The sequence below is a fragment of the Myotis yumanensis genome, unplaced genomic scaffold (genome assembly GCF_028538775.1).
Source record: "Myotis yumanensis isolate MYYU_CA2020_CCGP unplaced genomic scaffold, mMyoYum1.0.hap1 SCAF_12, whole genome shotgun sequence".
NCBI classification, from domain to species: Eukaryota; Metazoa; Chordata; class Mammalia; order Chiroptera; family Vespertilionidae; genus Myotis; species Myotis yumanensis.
Genome location: NW_027223763.1, coordinates 48,779,357 through 48,799,120, shown reverse-complemented (window position 1 = coordinate 48,799,120; position 19,764 = coordinate 48,779,357). Strand labels below are relative to the sequence as shown.

The following is a 19,764-nucleotide window of genomic DNA, read 5'->3' as shown; positions in this document are numbered from 1 at the left end:
CTCTCAGTTGATTAAGTATTGAAAAGCAATTACAGACAATCCTCGGGTTACGTTGGACTCGACATACATCGTTTCGCGGTTACTACATCGCCATTTCCCATTCATTTATAAAAAAAAAAGTTCCATCATTTCGACGTATGTACATATGTGCTTTATGTTTTTTATTATTTACTTACCACAAGTAAAGGTCAGGAATTGTTATCTTTCTTTTACTTTTCTTTCTTTTTTTTTTTTTTTTTTACTGTTTTCACTTCATTACTGCTGTGTATGTGCTCCATGTGAGTGATGTAGGTGCTTATGTAGGTGGGTTCCGACTATGGCAAAAATCAAGTTACGTCGCGGGGAAGGAACGGATCTCCAACATAACCCGAGGACCTACTGTATGTAGTATAATCTCAGCACTTATTGATATTTGCAAAGATATTTATTTTTTTATTTTTATTTTTTCTAAAATATATTTTTATTGATTTCACAGAGAGGGGACGAGGGAGAGAGATAGAAACATCAATGATGAGAGAGAATCGTTGATTGGCTGCCTCCTGCACGCCCCACACTCAGGATCTAGCAGGCATATGCCCTGACCAGGGATCGCACCGTGACTTTCTGGTTCGACGCTCAATCACTAAGTCATACTGGTCAGGCTGCAAAGAGATTTAACATTTACTTACCGAGTGGCAAATAAATGCCTACTTGATTTACTCTTACATGCCCAGGCCCTAGGGCAGTGCTAGTTATATTTGGCAATAAATGTTTGTGGAAGGAGGGAAAAAAGGGGAATCCATAAAGGAAACTGCAGAAGTACTGGCAGGGAGAAAGAAAAAGAGAATAGGGGAAGAAACAGCAGAAATTAGTACCAAGAAAGCCTAGGAAATAAGATGAATTTAAGAAAGAAAACTCAAGAGTATCAAAGTAGAAACAAGAATGATAAAATGTTGTGTGTCTATAATATATACTCTAATATACACTATTAAAAAAGAGTATAATTCATAAACATTTAAATCCATAATGGGAAAAAATGTTTTAATTCTTAAATTAAACCTTCAATTCTTTGGAAAGTTGAGTTCAGTGACTCATTCCCCAAGGATTTGAGACAATACTGAAACAGAGTAGAAGATGTCCCCACAACCTAGATCCATCTCTTGAACACCAGAGCATTTGTAATCAGGTAAAATTCCCAGTTTTAACTTTCATCTTTTAAAGTATTATACGTGTTCTTTCATTTCAAATTTATATTTTTATGATAAAGTTTATATGCAGCATGTGTTGAGCAGAATACAAAAACTTACATTTTAGATCTGCTACTACATGTGAAAAGAGGCGAGTGAGCAGAACAGTCATTGTTTTACCAGTGATTTTCATTCAGCAGGACTCAGCCTCGGTTTTTTTCAAACTATATTTTCTCTCTCTCCCCTGCTCCTATCTTCCTAGAATTACTGCATATGACCAGGTTATCCTGCAGCATTTTAACTGCCTGCTAGGCAAAACTCTTCTGACAAAGTTAACGTAATTAAGAATCTACATCATCATCACCCACAGTGCTGTGAAAAAATATGACCACACATGTGAGTAAACAGGAAAATGTGACCAAGAGTCAAGAGAAAAAAAATCAACCATAAATAGACATGTTGGAATTAAAAGATAACGACTTTAAAATAATTGTGATAATGATTTTAAAAATCTATAGGAAAAGATATATAGCCTCATTTCATTACAACTAAACAAACTCATTAAACAAAGGCTGAAGTCAGTTGTTAAAGTACTGAATAGTTCCAAAGAAGTTAAACAGGCCTTGTTCCAAGCCACTCAAGTGCCTGTCCATCACTGATTCCCTCACTCACAAAGATTTAACTACTAAAGGATTAATGCTTGGCATCACGGGATATCAGGACCCTGTACCAGTAACCAATATCCCATGTCTTTTCATTTATACTGTTTTTTTTAATATTTTGAAACCACATAAATATACTCTATATCCTCAGTGAGCCTCTCTAATTACTAACTTCATCATGGGCTTTATAACAACTACCTGATATTCCAGAAGTGTTTTTTAGAAAAATATAATTCATAATTATCAATTCTCAAATATGCAAATATATTTAATACCTAATTAGTATTAAATACTATATACTACATACGGCTTTCCTAAGTGTCTAGGATGGAACAAGATATGGAATACACTATGGTATTTATTATCATTTATTGTGTGGTAATGGTTAGTACTTTTTAGCTTTCTAGCCTCAATTAATAACAAAGTTTGGATGCTTAACATTAATCCTATACTTTTTTTTCAACGAAAAATTAAAAGATGGCAATAATGTTTGGGGAAGACAAATTTAAAAACACTCAGATAATAAAAAATAAATTAATTGAAAAAAAGATAGCAGTACTTTTGCCATCTTATGCCTATAAGCAACAGTGTAACCATTACCCATAACTTTATATGACATATTTTTGGTAGTGGGAGGGATAATTTGTACAAGATGGCAGAAATTCTTTGTTTTAAAGGCTTTTTTTCTATCCCATTTCCATGAACCACACAATTGTTACCACCAGGTGGAGGTAGAACACCATGCTGTATAGTTCCACCCCGTTTGGTACTCACAGACATTCAAAATCCCTTTGCAACAAATTACATTCTTGAAAAGAAATCTATATGCTGAAATAAAATCTGAAGTAAAGAGCAACTTTTTGACCAAGGTGATGAATAATGTGTACTCAATCTTTTATAACCCTGATCACATTTAAGCAAACAAAAAACAAACGCATTTTTTTTTCTATAAGAGGAATATATAAAAACATAGATTAAACAAGGCAAGACAATTGCCAGCTACCTGTATACAATTTCACTTAATATGGACCAGTATCTGTACTATATTCTAACAAAACAGTGAAAGAAGCTGTTCATTAGAACTGTGAATCAGAAGAATTTTAAAAACATAGCTATTACATTTTTATAGTTCAATATATTTACACTAGAGGCCAGGTGAATAAAAATTCATGCACTGGAGCGGGGGGAGTCCCTCAGCCCAGCCTGCCCCCTCTCATAGTCCGGGAGCCCTCAGGGGATGTCCCACTGATGGTTTAGGCCCGTAGTCTGGCCTCCCTCTGTGGGAGGCAACTGGGCCAATCAGGGGAAGGCATTGCCCCCATCACCCCGCTGCTGCTGCTGCTGCCACTGCTGCAGCTTTGTCCGGAAGGACATTCTGAAGACGTCTGGTTTATGTGATCTAATTAGCATAACACCCTTTTATTCGTATAGATATTACATCCATATAGTTCAGTATTTATTAACAGTATATAGTAAAAAGTCTTTTTCCCAAAACTGTCCTCCAGCCACTCAGTTCTCATGCCCAGTCTTATGTATTCTTCCAGAACAATACAAAGTCTACCACCACGTGCTCCTTTTAAAAAACAAATAATAGCATTCTTGTATAGAGCACACCTTGTTTTTTCTTCCAAAAAACATATTTGGGAAGTTTTCGTCAGTAAAAAATACCCTCACTGGTTTTACAGATGCACCTTATTCCCACTGTACAGATATAAGAAAATGTATTTAAACAGATCCCTACTGATAGATATTTAGGTAGTTTTCAACCTTTTACTACTGTTAACAATCCTATATAATAAAAGGTTAATATGCAAATTGACCAGTGAAACGACCGGTTGCTATGACATGCACTGACCACCAGGGGGCAGAAGCTCGATGCAGGAGCTGTCCCCTGGTGGTCAGTGCACTCCCACTGGGGGAATGCCACTTAAAAGCTGGGCGGTGGTGGTGGCAGGAGCCTCTCCAGCCTCTGTGGCAGCGCTAAGGATCCCGCAAGGGGTCCTGGACTGCGAGAAGGTGCAGGCCGGGCTGAGGGACCTCCCCCACCTCAGTGCACAAATGTCGTGTACCAGGCCTCTAATGTACAATAAAAAATGCTCTATGTCATTCCCAATATGCATTATTATATGTGCAAGATTAACTCCTAGAAGTAGAAATGCGAGGCAAAGGCCATGAACGTTTCTAACTTTAACAGATATTGCTTAATCAACTTCCATAGAAATAACATGTCAAATGTGAAGCAAATAAGGAAATAAAATTAAATTATAGGTACAGTAATTTGTTTTTCTATCAATGAATGTAAAATAATTTTTGCTATTTTGGTACTCTGGTCTTCTTATCACAAAACCCTACTGACACTTGGATCAGAATGCTCAACCTTCTCCCAGGTACAGACATAATTCTCCAAAAGTTATAAAAGCTATAGAAACAAAGGCACTTTCTTTTTCTCACCCTTTACTCTTCAGTAGCTTTTAAGTAATATGGACTACGTCATATCGTTCAAACAACTTATAGATCTTACCATAAATACAAATTTCTAAAATAACATTATAGTTAGTATAACCAATTTATGGGCTTTATTATAATGATTTAAGTATAATAATGTACCATCTATAAATTTTCACATTTTTATAAGGGTTAATCAAGACCTCTCTCTCTCACGGGAGGTCCTGATATCCCGTGATGCCAAGCATTAATCCTTTAGTAGTTAAATCTTTGTGAGTGAGGGAATCAGTGATGGACAGGCACTTGAGTGGCTTGGAACAAGGCCTGTTTAACTTCTTTGGAACTATTCAGTACTTTAACAACTGACTTCAGCCTTTGTTTAATGAGTTTGTTTAGTTGTAATGAAATGAGGCTATATATCTTTTCCTATAGATTTTTAAAATCATTATCACAATTATTTTAAAGTCGTTATCTTTTAATTTGAGAATGTTCTTGTTCCATTCTCAAAATCTATAATTAAATGTAATTATATCTGTGGTCATTAAGTTATCCTCAATGAAAAGAAATGAAATCAATCTTCTTATTGATCGTATGATTAACCAACTACATCGCCTACTGTCATCACAAAATGCTATAGTTAACCAAAGTACTGTACCTTGTAATGGGTGCTTGCAAATCCAATACTTTCTTCATCTCTAAAGTTAATGCGGGAGCACACTGTTCTTCCTTAAAATGGGGTGTCCCCTTCATTTGTGGGCTTCCTCTAAAGCATAGCAAAGATAAAGGATTAAAGAAAAAGAAATTAAATTCTTATTCACTCTCTAATATATACCCAATTAAATAAAGTAAACTTAATCAGACTTTTAAATCAGGTGTTCATCCTGTAGGTTCTCAGTTGAAAAGCAGACCTAAATTCTACTATAGCAGACATATCTGTTTATCAATTAGAAACAAATGCGTTTGACTGGTGTAAGTTGTGTTGGAGAGGTGGAAGTGAAGGGAGAACAACGAATCTTAAAGAAAAAATACAAGATAAAAGTGAACTCACAAGAGAACAGAGATTTTGTTTTAATTATCTGATAGCCCTTACTGAGATGAGCAACTATGGGAAGACATACACCATTCTATATAGTGCATGTCCAAAGTGATCCAAATCCTTGCCTCATCTTACCTTACTCCATACCTCATCCTTCATTTCTATCCTTTGGGTATGTATTAGAATTCAGTTCGATTCAGGGATGCAATTAGATGTTTCACAAAACACTTGGTAATAAATAGCAAAATGGCTAAATTTGAAAATTTTGTGGCATTAAATGACTGCAACTAGAGTGCTGAATCAATGTCAACATAACCAAGCTGTTCCATGCAGCCACTTAAAAGGATTATAAAACTGCCCTGGAATCCTTATCTCCACATGGCATAGGACCATCTTTCTCAATGCCTGTGCTGGAATTTAATAGCTGTCTATTTTCTTACTATCAGCTATCACATACTCTTGGCAATAATTAGCCTGCCTAAGTCATCTCTCTTTTTCTAGTCATCGATAATCCTGGAAACCAATTTGTTAATACTATTAAAACTATGTGCAAGGAATCTAACAAGAGCAATAGCTTCCAAGGTACTTCACTTTGTGAAAATTACTTTGATGCTCAGAAAGCTTCTTGCTTACTTTTTAAACTCAGATTATTTTCCATATAGAAGCTTGGTGACAATCTAATGACTGATGTGCTTAGTTTAAGTCTGGAAAATGTATGTTTTATTTCCTTAATATACTAATGAGGTTCTCCAGTTCTGTTCTTTTTCTGGAACTCCTATTAGGTTAGATATTGAAGCTTAAATTAACTTCTAATTTTCCCTTGACTTTGTCTTTTGTTCTATATCCTGGGAGAGTTCCTGAACTATTTTTTCCAATTCTTTTATATTTGCTTATTATACTTTTTATTCCAGGAACTTTCTCACCCACCTCCCCTTTTTACTTATAGCACCCATGGTTTTCTGTTGTTGTTTTAATTAGCATGAGGTTGTTTATCATTTCTTCAAAGTGTTTTTGTTTCCTGCATTGCCTATTTTCTTTGAGTTTCCCTTTTTTCTAATGCCTCTTTTTTAAATTGGCCACTTTCCTAAAATGGCTAACAATCTTTGGCTATTAGTTAACAAGAACAAGCTAATTATAAGCTCTGTGTGTTCAAGCTGTGTTTGAATTTTAAAGCAGATTTAGGTAAACCCTGGCTTTTCAATTTTAGAAAAGCAATAGCATGTTTGGGTTGGTAGAAAGGAAATGAGTTAGGTTTAGACATAATGAACTTGACATTGCCTAGAGATACATCTAAATGGATATAGCCTGCAAGGTAGGCCTGAAGCTCAAGAAAGTGGTACTACATTAAGGAATAATTAAAATGTAGAACAGAAGAGAACAAATAACAAAACCCTAGGGAAAAAAGCATAATTTAGGTACTATACAGTAATCTAAGGTTTTGATTTAAACTTAATGAATAACATCTTTATGAAGCAGATGGAATTAACTCCAGTTTTTAGATGAGTAAAATAAAACTCAAATAAAAGTCAGCAACATGATTAATCCTGAAAGCTAAGGAAAGCCACTGAAACATTTTATGTATGGAAATGGCATGTAAATTTTATGTCAGCAAATTCATTTAGGGGAAAACTATAAAGATGGTTTAAGAAGAGATTACAGCAATCCAAGAGAAAGCTAAAACTAAAGTAGTGTTGCTAGAAGGAAACACCATACAGATTACATCCAAGGAAAAACACACAGGATGCACAGAAGGTGGAATAGAGGGGACTTGCTACACACTGGCTAGTAGAGCCATGAGGCAGACAGAACAAATAAAATCAAGTAAATGGTGGTATCATTTACAGAAAAAGGAAACTGGCCATAGGCTTTCCTGGGATTAAGTTACTTAAAAATAAGAATGAATTTATTTTTTACACTTAAAAAATTTCTCCCTCCTGATTTTTCAACTATAATAGACAGAACCTAAAACTTATTTCAATAATATCTTCCAGAACACTCTTCCCTGGGTGTATGTTTTATTTCCTCACCTCTGAGATCTTTTTAAATGTCATGTTCTCAGTGAAGATCCTGACCACTCTATTTCGAGTTGTGTCCCCACTCACTATCCCTTGCCCTGCTTTATTTTTCTTCATAGAATGTATCTCATTTTCAATGTATTTTACTTATTTGTCACTGTCTACTAGAAGAACACAGCTCTCTGCATAGTTTTTGCCACCCCCACCCCCTTTGTTTCACTGCTGCATCCCTAGTACCTATAATAGTCACGGAGCTTAGAAAAAATTCCATACTTAAACAGAGATGGATGCATGACAATAAGTTTTCAGAAAGAGATAGGCACCCTTACCACCAGGCCTTTATATATTATGTGTGTTTTTAGAAAAGCTTTTTGTTTATATTATTACACATCCAGACAGCCTTCAATCTGATAAGAACCATGTGCAGGGTTCTCTGAAGTGGGCAGATCTTTGAACACTTCTATCATTCTTTGGGTTTAGGTGCCAGTCTGTTTTGTTTTTTTTAAAATATATTTTATTGATTCCTTCACAGAGAGGAAGGGAGAGGGATAGAGAGTTAGAAACATCAATGAGAGAGAAACATTGATCAGCTGCCTCCTGCACACTCCCTACTGGGGATGTGCCCGCAACCAAGGCACATGCCCTTGACTGGAATCGAACCTGGGACCCTTCAGTCTGCAGGCTGACACTCTAACCATTGAGCAAAACCAGCTAGGGCTTAGGTGCCAGTCTTATATCTGTGGTCAACAGGGTATTTATACAATAACATCCCTAACAATCTTATTAGTAAGTGCTCATGCAATTATGAGGTAAGCTAATGGATACATAAAATGTACAAAGTTCAGCTAATGGTTGCACATGTACATTTACAGAATACATACATATTGAAATCAAAGTACATTTTGATGTTTTGATAAGATCAAGGAAATAAAAGAAAAGCAGTTAGTTTATTCGCCAGAAAATTAACACTAAAAAAAAAAAAAATGTTGAGGGAAACTTTCACATTTATAACTAATTCATACCTCCTTTCTCCTCTAAACTTGATGTAATTTAGTACATTTCTGGATTTTTGAAAAAGTTGTGTTAAGGTTATAAACCTCAAGCCTTGATTAGTTATCCTTTTCTTGCTTTCCACCTAGCACTAATTCATTAACAGTCTGCTAAATTCTCAAAATCTAATGAAATATACTGGAGTGGGGGACAGGAAGTTTTGATAGTTGTTTTAGAGATAATATCTACATTTTAAATATTTGATAATTAAATGTACTGAAGTTTAGAATGTAAAAATTTAAAAAAAAAAGAACTTTGGCATCAATAGGCTAGTCTTTAAAAAATATGAAGTTAACAGTAGAAGTGGAAAGATGAATAAGGGGGGAAATATCTCCATTCATGCAGATACCATATTTGTTGAAATTATTTTCATTATAATGAAATAAATTTGATTTGCAGTTTCAAGATCTACTAAACTCATATTTAAGGATAAATACATCAAGCCGAAACCGGTTTGGCTCAGTGGATAGAGCGTCGGCTTGCGGACTGAAAGGTCCCAGGTTCGATTCCGGTTAAGGGCATGTACCTGGGTTGCGGGCACATCCCCAGTAGGAGATGTGCAGGAGGCAGCTGATCGATGTTTCTCTCTCATCGATGTTTCTGACTCTCTATCTCTCTCCCTTCCTCTCTGTAAAAAATCAATAAAATATATTTTAAAAAAAAAAAAAAAAAGGATAAATACATCAATATGTTCTAAAGCTAAACACACATTTATTTTCTGATTTATCCCTGGCAATTTCTTTTATTAATTTCACTGCAAGTTGCAAGACACAAAAAAGAAGCCAGACGACCTTGAGTAGATAAGTCTATCCATAGTCTGAAGGGATAGTTTAATATACAGCAGAATTTATAAAGACACAAAAGATAACAGCGAAACATTCATTAATCAAAGAATAAATGAACTTTGAGGCATAAAAAGTCATTTAATAAGACTGCCATCATTGTTGAAGGCTGACTCCCAACTCTTGCTGGAAACAGCACTCTGGAAACTACGAAAAGATCACGGAGGCATCTGACCTGTCTTAGGTGGAGCACACTGGAAAATGACATGCGGTCTGAGTTAAGATGCTGTCACATAATACTGGGAAGCGGAGGTACTCTAGAAAAACTCGAGTGATAGACTCATAAGATTTAGAGCACAGAAACAAGAGACAATAGTTTCTATAACTGAGAAGACAACTACTAACTATTGGCCTTGATTATGATGCTTCTATTCTTCAGAACTATAATAAACCATTCCAGATCATTTCTCCTCTTTTTTATTCCCTATTTTCCAAATAAATCCCAAAGTAGACAGTTAGATAGGCATAAATATAGTTTAGGCAATGTAGTATTAGTAATAAAGAGCACAGACTTTGAAGATACAACAATTATGTCTGAGTCCTGTGCCACTTAGTAGTGTGACTATGAATGAGTCACTTGGCCTCTCTCTCCATCTCTGCTGTGGTTTGCAGAGTAACTGTACCTAACTACCTTGCAAGGTTGTTACAGGGATTAAATGAACTTGAAAAAGTGCGTAGAATAGCATCTTGAACTGCATAAATATTTACAATGACACAAATGATGACAATGATACACTGTCAAAAGTAAAACATTTCTGCCTGGCTTGAATGGCTCAGTGGTTGAGCATCGACCTATGAACCAGGAGGTCATGGTTCGATTCCCAGTCAGGGCACATGCCCAGGTTGCAGGCTCCATCCCCAGTAGGGGGTGTGCAGGAGGCAGCCTATCAATGATTCTCTCTCATCATTGATGTTTCTATCTCTCTCTCTCTCTCCCCCTCTCCTTCCTCTCTGAAATCAATGAAAATATTTTTTTTTAAAGTAAAACATTTTTAAAACCCTCCTTAAACCAATATATGAGCCACCATTTTCCAGGCTTTAAAAACCTGAACTTATATAATCCTCCAAACAATTGAAGAAGAAAGTATTTTTATTTCAATTTTACAAATAGGTTCTACAGAAAAACTACCAACTCGGACTAAGTAACTCAACTAAAAAAGTGGTTTAGAAGACAAATACACAACAGGCTGACTCTAAGTCCTCGCATTCACTTTGCTCTGCAAAACTGTTTCCCTGTAAGAGATTTTTAAAAAGTTTATGCAGCAGTTACGCAGAGTATAACTCTGGGGAAAAAGTACCTTATTATCCAGCCAAATATAAAAAAAATAAACAATTACTTAATACATGGTATATATTATTTATATATTATATAAAACCACTTAAAATATCAGAAATGAAGAATTTGGTAAAGGAAAAATACATTAGTGATAACAGCAGCTATCCTTCATTGATTTTCCTATGAGCAGGGCACTTATCTGAACATTTAATATGCATGATCTCACTTAATCCTCGGAAATAATTACTACTGTGATCTCGTTCTAAGGATGAGGAAACAGGTTTTGGAGGTATTAAATAACCAAATAGAAGTCACAGAGCTGAACAGAGGCAGAGCTGACATTTAATTCCAGGTCTATCTGATGCCAAAGCCTGTTCCTTTAACCACTAGTGATTCATGCTGCTCTAAGGTTATACATTTTATTGAGCTCATGTACTCAAACTGAAAATCCCAATATGATATGTGGGAGAACACTCAAATGAAAACTAAAAACAATGCTCTTTATTAGTTCTCTAGCCCAACATACATAGTCAAATACAACCAAGTTCATGCACTGTCAGGACTACTAGTTAGTTAAGTGGCCTCCCCCCAAGTCTTAGAAACAGAACGCAAGAAATTCTAAAACTTTTCTGGAACACAAAAGTGATTTTTAAAATACTATTCCAAAACACTGTATATGTGTATATGTAAGTCATGTCTGTGAGTTGGAATAAAGAAAACAGTATTTTTCACTGTTTCAAGACCCAGCCCAATTATCCTATCTAATAAAGAGTGAATATGCTAACTGACCCTCACACCATTGCAAAATGGAGGCACCCACAGCCAATAAGGAGGGAATATGCTAATTTACTGCCCCGTCCTCAAAGATGGTGGCACCCAGTCCCCTCAGCCCTGCTGGGGCACCTGCCTCCAGAGTCCCCCAGTCGCCTCACCCCCCGAGGGCTGGCCTGAGGTGCAGGCAAGCTTCAAATGTTGGCTGTCCAGCCGCCCAGGGCCGCCCGAAGTGCAGGTAACCAGGGCCGGCCAAGGCCTGCACTACCAGCAGTGGCAGCAGCAGAGGTGTGATGGGGCATCGCCTTCCCCTGACCGCCAGGTCACCTCCCGCCCCTGAGGGCTCCCGGACTGTGAGAGGGGGCAAGTCAGGCTGAGGGACACCTCCCTCCAGTGCATGAATTTTCATGCACTGGGTCTCTAGTAATAGTATAAATTACTAGAGGCCTGGTGCACGAAGTTCATGCACAGGGGACGGGTCCCCTCAGCCCAGCCTGCACTTTCTCCAATCCTGGACTGCTAGCTCCTAACCACTCACCTGCCTGCCTGCCTGCCTGGTCGCCCCTAACTGGCCCCCACCACCGGCCTGGTCATCCTTTACTGCTCCCCCTGCTGGCCTGGTCGCCCCCAATTGCCTCCCTTTGCCAGCCTGGTCACCTCACGCAGCCTGCTGTTCAGTCATTTGGTCATCCCTCACTAACCCCCCTGCCAGCCTGGTCACCTGACACAGCCTGCTTGTTCAGTTGTTTGGTTGTCCCTCACTATCCCCCCTGTTGGCTTGGTTGTAGGCAGCCATCTTGTGAGTGTGTGAGGATTAATTTGCATATTACCTCTTTATTATATGGGATTACAGTTAAGTTCAGATTATCCTGATTATTGCTTTTTATTGACAGGAGCATGTCTAAAGTGGACTTGGGATGCAGTAGCTTAAAATGCACAAGTAAATGACATGTTAGACACTGAGTACAAGTTTTTCTAAGATTCACAAAATTACTACTTAGAATGAAAAAATAATAAGCTTTATATTTAAAATTTCTAAATATATCAACTACCTATTACAATGTCCATACCATCTTAACATTATACTTTTTCTGCCAAAGGGTCTTTGCATTGAAGATTTTTATTGAAAAATAATCAAATTAAATTCCATCATCAAAAGAATTTCTGTTCTTTTCAAAAAATTTCCAAAACTCAGAAAAGCTCAATTAACACTATATTTCTTACAGAAAGAGTGACTAACAGCATCAAGGAAAATCTAATTTCCTAAAACCTATGAGCTACATGATGTATGTTAGCCTTTCCCAAAATATTAACAAATGTTATTTGAAGAAGCACTTTCACAATGTCATTTCTTAAAAATTGTAGCCTTTTTATTTTAGATTTTCAAATACATGGACTATTATTATTATTATTTTTTTACCACAGTAAATATAAAAAATTTTGGAAAGTTCAAGAGTTGAAAGAAGCTGGAAAATCACTATAGTTTTACCATTTAGGAGCAATAACAATACATGTATTGTTCCAGCATTTTTCTTTAGATGATTTTTTATGTTTTGTTTTGTTTTTACAAAGTAGTGGTCATATTACGTATATAATTTTGTATGACTTGTTTCTTCACTAGGTATTATATGATCAGATTCTCAAGTTTATAAGTTTTTCTGAGACATTATATTTAATGATGCACATTATTTAGGAGAATGTACCACAGTTGACTCCCACCTTTGTGTATATCTACTAAAAGCGTGCAAAATACATTTTACCATACTTCCACAACTATTTTTATATACTGAAATGTGTCTTTTAAAATTGTTATAATAATGTTTTGCTTTGAGTTATTGTTTAGAGTTACTAATGCAGGTTAATTATATTTTCCCTTTTGAGATTGCTTTTGCTTATTTATCTTTTGAAACTCTGTGTTACTTAGCAATTTATATGGCTCCTTTATAAAAAGAGTAAGCCTTGGTCCTATTTACTGCAAAATTTTTCCCAGTTTGTTACTTGCCCTTTTAATGTTGTTCTTTTTTCCCCTATTCTCAGAAATGTAAATTTTCACATAATAAAATCAATTTTCCCTTTAATTTCTTACATACACGATAAACTTTGGCTGTCTTCCACCACCTAGAAATGAGATATTTATCTATATTTTCATACACATTAATGACTTGATCTTTTTTAAAAGATATTTTTCTTTAAAATTATATGTTCTTTTATTTCCAAAGTTCTTTCAATAAAACATTCTTTCACTTCAAAAGTAAGGTTAAAAAAAGGTAAGAAGCCCTAACCGGTTTGGCTCAGTGGATAGAGCGTCGGCCTGCGGACTGAAAGGTCCCAGGTTCGATTCCGGTCAAGGGCATGTACCTTGGTTGCGGGCACATCCCCAGTAGGGGGTGTGCTGGAGGCAGCTGATCGATGTTTCTCTCTCATCGCTATTTCTAACTCTTTATCCCTCTCCCTTCCTCTCTGTAAAATATCAATAAGATATATTAAAAAAAGAAAAGGTAAGAAAACAATGCAAAATATACAGAATAACATAGTTTAAAGATCAAAGTCCATGTTCCTTCAAATTCTTTTCTATTCATATACAAAAATATATACACAAGAAAAAGTGCCCTTTCAACTTACTTAAAACATTTCACCTCTCCCCATATGGTCTCTTAGCAGCTCCTTGATAAGGATGGGAGAATGCTAGAACTGGAATATATTAATAGTAATTCTGAATGTCTAAGAAGGGATATAGTACATTCACCCAAGGTTCTCAGACTTATTTAACTACAGAATTCTTTATTCAAGTAATGAGAGTTCAAAGACCTGGTAATTTTTTAAACACTATTTTGGAAATACTAGCTTAGCTTATTTTAATCACTTCAGACAACCCAGAATTGTAATGTTTTTGTAAATTCAAAGTGTACATATCAAATATTAAAAGAATGAAAGATGAACTTACTTGGGATACACTGGTTCATAAAGGTACTTGTCCCCTCTTGTAGATGTAATATGAAAAAACAAGATGTAGCCATTTGCCGTCTGAAAGATAAATTTTATTTAAGACTATGAGAACCAGGAGAATCACACAATAATCACTTCCGAAACAGTTCTGTCATACCAAGATGAAGGGAAATAATAAGATGAATGTGTACTGGGTACAGAATTGCACTGCTCTGCAAGTTGCTATATTCCACTCCTTTAGAAAAGTGCTCTCAGCTGTTATATGGTGATTCAATACTTTAACATGCTGGGAGGGAAAAATATCACAATGAAACAAAGAAATTCTAAAGTAAGCTGACATCTTTCCTTTATTCCCAAACAAATTACATTCTAATTCATGTTACAGTGACTCTCAAGAGCAGTGGAACAGACTTCCATTTAGAAGGGTGTGAAGGGGAGTATTAAAGGTAGCAGTGGGAAACAGAGTTGGAATGGCAGGTTGGGGCCAGATCACAGGAGACCCTGAAAACTAGGCTAAGCAGTTTGCAACGTATTTTGTATGCAATCGGAAGCCAATGCAAGATTTGAAAATAATAATATAAGAGCTGTGACTTAGCTATACATAATTAAGATGCATTTCAAGTGGAGAAAAATACTAGCTAAAAGTTTTGAGTTCTAGGCAATCTACACAAAATATAAAAACGGCCTCTATTAAGGTCATGGCAATGAGAATAAAGAGAAAAGGATGATAGTAAACTAGAGATAGGACTTAGCAGCATATTGGTGACTAGATGGGAATGCAGAATCAAAAGATGCCAGAGTTTTTTCCTATTATAAGCAAGGTTACAATGAAAATACACATATGCCTAAATACACCAGTGCTATTCTGGCTGGTATGGCTCAGACAGTTGGAGTGTTGTCCCATACACCAAAAGGTGGTGGGTTCGATTCCTGGTCAGGGCACATACCTCAGTTTCTGGTTTGATTCCCATCGGGGTGGGTATGGGAGGCAACCGATCGATGTTTTTCACCCACATCAATGTCTGTCTCAATCTCTCTCAAATAAAAAAACACAAAATAAAATAGATAAATACAATGGTGTTAGTTTTTGTCATATATAATCATAGAAATGAAGAGAGTACTTAAAATTTATTTCAATGCTCCTTGTGCCTGAATATCTATTCGTTGTTTAAAATTTAGAAAAACTGCCCTAGCTGGTTTGGCTCAGTGGATCAAGCATCGGCCTGTGGATTGAAGGGTCCCGAATTCGATTCTAGTCAAGGGCACAAGCCTGGGTTCGATCCCTAGTGGGCAGTGTGCAGGAAGCAGCCAATCAATGATTCTCTCTCATCACTGATGTTTCTATCTCTCTCTCCCTATCCCTTCCTCTCTAAAATCAATAAAAATATTTTTTAAAAAGTTTACAAAAACATTAGGAATAATTATGGCCCGCCGTAAGAACTTGGAACCCTCAAGTAAACAGTTAATTCATAATGAATATATTTCATGTCACAGATTAAGAAAATGTACAATACATTTGAGGAAAAAGGACCATCAAAATTAGTAAAGCTTCAGAATCCAATTACACTTTGGTTACCAGGAAAGTTCACTTATCCAGTACCCATTCCATGGTAACATTTATTTTTATTATACTTTGATAGATTATTTTTTAGTATAAATGGCTATTTGCAAAAAGTGGCTGCTTTGCTGAACGGGTAATACAAAAGTATCAGTGAATCTTCTCAATTATTACCATACTAGAGGCCTCGTGCACGACATTCGTGCACTGGGGAGTGTGGGGGTCCCTCAGCCCGACCTGCACCCACTCCAATCTGGGAGCCCTCAGGGGAGCCCTCTCCAATCTGGGAGTTTCTGTCTGTCTTTGCAATCATATGAGCAAATTGTCTTAGACCCCAACTCCGTTTGGTTTGTTGCTCACACGATAATAAGGCATTTTTTTTTCTCTGCTTCATTGGTGGAGATTTCCTGGAAGTTTTAGGATATCTTCTCTTTAATTTTTTTCCAGACACTCTGACTTTACTTATGTCTCTCACCTGGGTTCGATTCTGGTCAAGGGCACATACCTCGGATGCAGGCTGGATCCCTGGCCCTGGTTGGGGTGCATGACCAAGAAAAGAAGGAATAACGGTCATGCCAAAAAAGGCCGAGGCCATGTGCAGCCTATTCGTTGCACCAACTGTGCCTAGTGTGTGCCCAAGGACAAGGCCATTAAGAAGTTTGTCATTGGAAACATAGTAGAGGCCGCAGCCATTAGGGACATCTCCGAAGTGAGTGTCTTCGACGCCAATGTGCTTCCCAAGCTGTACTAGTATGTGAAGCTGCATTACTATGTGAGCTGTGCCATTCACAGCAAGGTAGTCAGGAATCATTCTAGTGAAGCCCGGAAGGACCAAACATGCCCACCCCTATTTAGACCTGTGGGTGCTGCCCCATGATCTCCACCAAAGCCCATGTAAGGAGCTAAGTCTTTTAAGGAGTGAAGAAAAAGTTCTCTGGGGGAAAAATAAATGGAAATTGTACTTCAAAAAAAAAAAAGGAAAGAAAGAAAATTGAGTACGATTTTTCTCTGTAATACACATCCACTACAGAGAATGAAATTAATTTATGGGAATAACATTTTTGTTTAATTGGGGTTTAAAGTTGGTGTTCCCTATCATCAAAATAGACTGCAAAGTTTCCTCTATTAATTTTGGTCTGTAATGAAATTTTACATACTTCATATTTGAAAACGTCTTTTCACACAAGTCCTGTCAAATACTGATATCAATCTATGAGCCTATTATTTTAATTGACTATATATAGCACTAGGTAGGCAATTATAGAAGTCGAATAGTTTCCTCTCCTGATGTTTGCCTTTTAACATGTCCTTACCTTGTAGATTAATTACTTCCAGCTGAAGGTGAGGTGGAACACTCCTCGTTTTCATGATTAAATGGATTTTGAAATATGAAAATTTCCTTTACGATTGCAACAAGGTCTGAAAAATTGTATAATTTGGACTCAGGAAATATATCTACTGCTAATTTTTGTTGAAATAGAAATCGTACTTCTTTCGTTTGAACTTTTGAAAACTGTGGGAGTATGAAAAGCAGTCTGACATTACTTGTGATTCAAAAATTAATTGTCATCAAATGACTTTACCATATATACATTTCACATACAAGCACTCTTTTGCTTTGTAGTTTTAGATTGAAGACATTAGACAATAATACCAAGAATGCAGCAAAAGCTATCTTCCAAAGTAATTCAGTGTCTGATAAGTATCTGCAGGTGGTTCTTCAAGTTAAAAAAAATTTCTATCTCAGCCCCAGAGCTCAAAAATTCACAATAAACCTTCACCACTGACTGCTAATCCATCAAATAGCTGTGGGGTTGAGCAAATCGGGATATTTAGCTTGTATTTCTGAAAAAAAAACCTAAAGTAACCATAGGCTTTAAGTGCTTACTTACATGTGCACAAATTTTGTAAATCTGTCCAACTAAATAATAAGCTTTTTTCTGTCCCACACATATTCTTACCATCATCAGTTAAAACACACCTTAGTGAATTCTACTTCAGCTTGTCCTGAATTAGTGTTTTCTTAACTTCTTTGAAAATCTTTACACCTGATGTGTTCTACCCATGCTATATTCACAGGGAGCGATTCTGTGTCACTGTACATCTACATTGACTATTCACATAAAAACTTGAGCAGTACTGGAACATTTGTCACTTTATCAAGAACCAAGAAAACTTACTTTGGTTGCACTTCCTTTTTCATTTTGGTGAAGAATTTCTGGTATGATGAGATATTTTTTTCCCTTTTAAAATTTTCTAACTATTAATTTCACTGTGTTGGAAATACTGTGATTAGTACTTAAGTTCTAAGTTGGATAATGTCAACTTATATTCTTTTGGCTTCACTCCAGCGTTACTGCATAACAATATTTTGCCATCTAATTCAATAATAAAATAATCCACACTCCAAAGTCTATTTTCCCCTTCTTCTGACATAATAAGTATGCACTAGTAATAAAAATAATTTTTAAAAAGTCATGGTATGGAGATATGCATGGCACTTGAAACACTGAATTTATAAATGTGTTCCTATAATTTACTAGAGTCCTGGTGCACAAATTGTGCACCAGTGGGGTCCCTCGGCCTGGTCTGTGGGATTGGGCTGAAACTGGCTCTCCAACATCCCCCGAGGGTTCCTGGATTGCGAGAGGGAGCAGGCCAGGCAGAGAGACCCCACCGGTGCATGATCCAGGCCTGGAAGGGATGCAGGAGGTTGGCCAGCAGGAGAGGGACCGCGGGAGGGCTCCAGGGCATGTCCGGCCCATCTCGCTCAGTCCCAATCTGCCAGATCCAGCAGCAAGCTAACCTAACAGTCAGAATGTCTGCCCCCTGGTGGTCAGTGCACATCATAGTGAGCAGTTGAGCATCTTTAGCATATCATTAGCATATTACGCTTTGATTGGTTGAATGGATGACCGGACACTTAGCATGTTATGATAGTAAGTGCTGAGCAGGAGAGTGAAGAATGGAAGTGTCACATGTGGTCACTGTCAGGACTACTCAAGTCAGTTGCTGCAGTTTAAAAACAGTCATAGACAACATGTAAATAAATATTTTTATGCTCCAAGAAACATATTTATAAACAATGAAATTTAAACTTCATGTAATTTCCAAGTGCCAAAAATATTATCCCTCTTTGATTTTTTTTCAATCATTTAAATTCATAAAAATATTCTTAGTTCATGGTTCGTACACAAACAGGCAGCAGGGTAGACCTGGTGTATGGTTGGTAGTCTGCAAAACCCCTAGTGTAGGAAGTGAGAAACTAGTCAATTATTTTTGACCATGTGGATCATTTTTAGATGATTAACCTAGTCACCATTATATAGCACGGACTAGAAAAGGACAGAAAGCAGAGAGATAAGTCAGTGTAGTAGTTAAGAGTACAGTAAATGGAATCTGAGCACCTAAGTTTAAATTCCTTCTGTTCAATATACACTGTCTATATAACTTTGGATAAAACTTATTTTCTCACAGCCTCAATATACTTATCTACTATAAAGTATAATTGTATCTACTTTGAAGTGTTGACTTAAAGATTAAATGAGATGATCCACATAAACTAGTTATAAAAGTACTTATGTAGGAGCTGCTCAATAAATATTTAACTATTTACATTATTGCTAATTCAAATTTGGTAGTGATGACAGTCCAAGAGATGACAGTGACAAAACATAAACTAAAGAGGTAAAGTTAACCAAATTAAAAAAAAATAGAAAAAAGAAATGCAGAAATAGATCCAAATGCAAATGAGAATTCAGTATGACATAAACGCAACGTTTACTATTTTTATGAGACATCTTTGGGAATAAAGGGAAGAACTTGTATAAATTTGGGAGTACTGTGTGAATATAGATAAAAGCTTTAAAAATCTGAATTAAATAGACTTCAAGGGCAAAATAGGAGTTAGAAGAATAAAAAGAAAAGGATATGGGCACTACATTTAAAATGAGAGGAAGTAGAAGAATCAAGAAAGAAGATATAATAAAAATAATCT

The 19,764-nt window shown here is 36.4% G+C and overlaps 1 protein-coding gene and 1 pseudogene across 4 annotated transcripts in view; one reads left to right on the top strand and one right to left on the bottom strand.

The window, feature by feature from the left end:
- The window catches only part of RIC1 (RIC1 homolog, RAB6A GEF complex partner 1), a 102,502-nt gene that overhangs the window by 59,167 nt on the left and 23,571 nt on the right, over window positions 1–19,764 (bottom strand). For all 4 annotated transcript variants that reach the window (XM_070431620.1, XM_070431621.1, XM_070431622.1 and 1 more), the window contains 2 exons: window positions 14,208–14,287; window positions 4,929–5,036 (listed from right to left, as the gene is read on the bottom strand). In XM_070431620.1, the coding sequence (XP_070287721.1) occupies window positions 4,929–5,036; window positions 14,208–14,287 (188 nt within the window). The remainder of the gene's footprint in view (window positions 1–4,928; window positions 5,037–14,207; window positions 14,288–19,764) is intronic.
- On the top strand, window positions 16,312–16,665 carry LOC139020536 (small ribosomal subunit protein eS26-like; annotated as a pseudogene).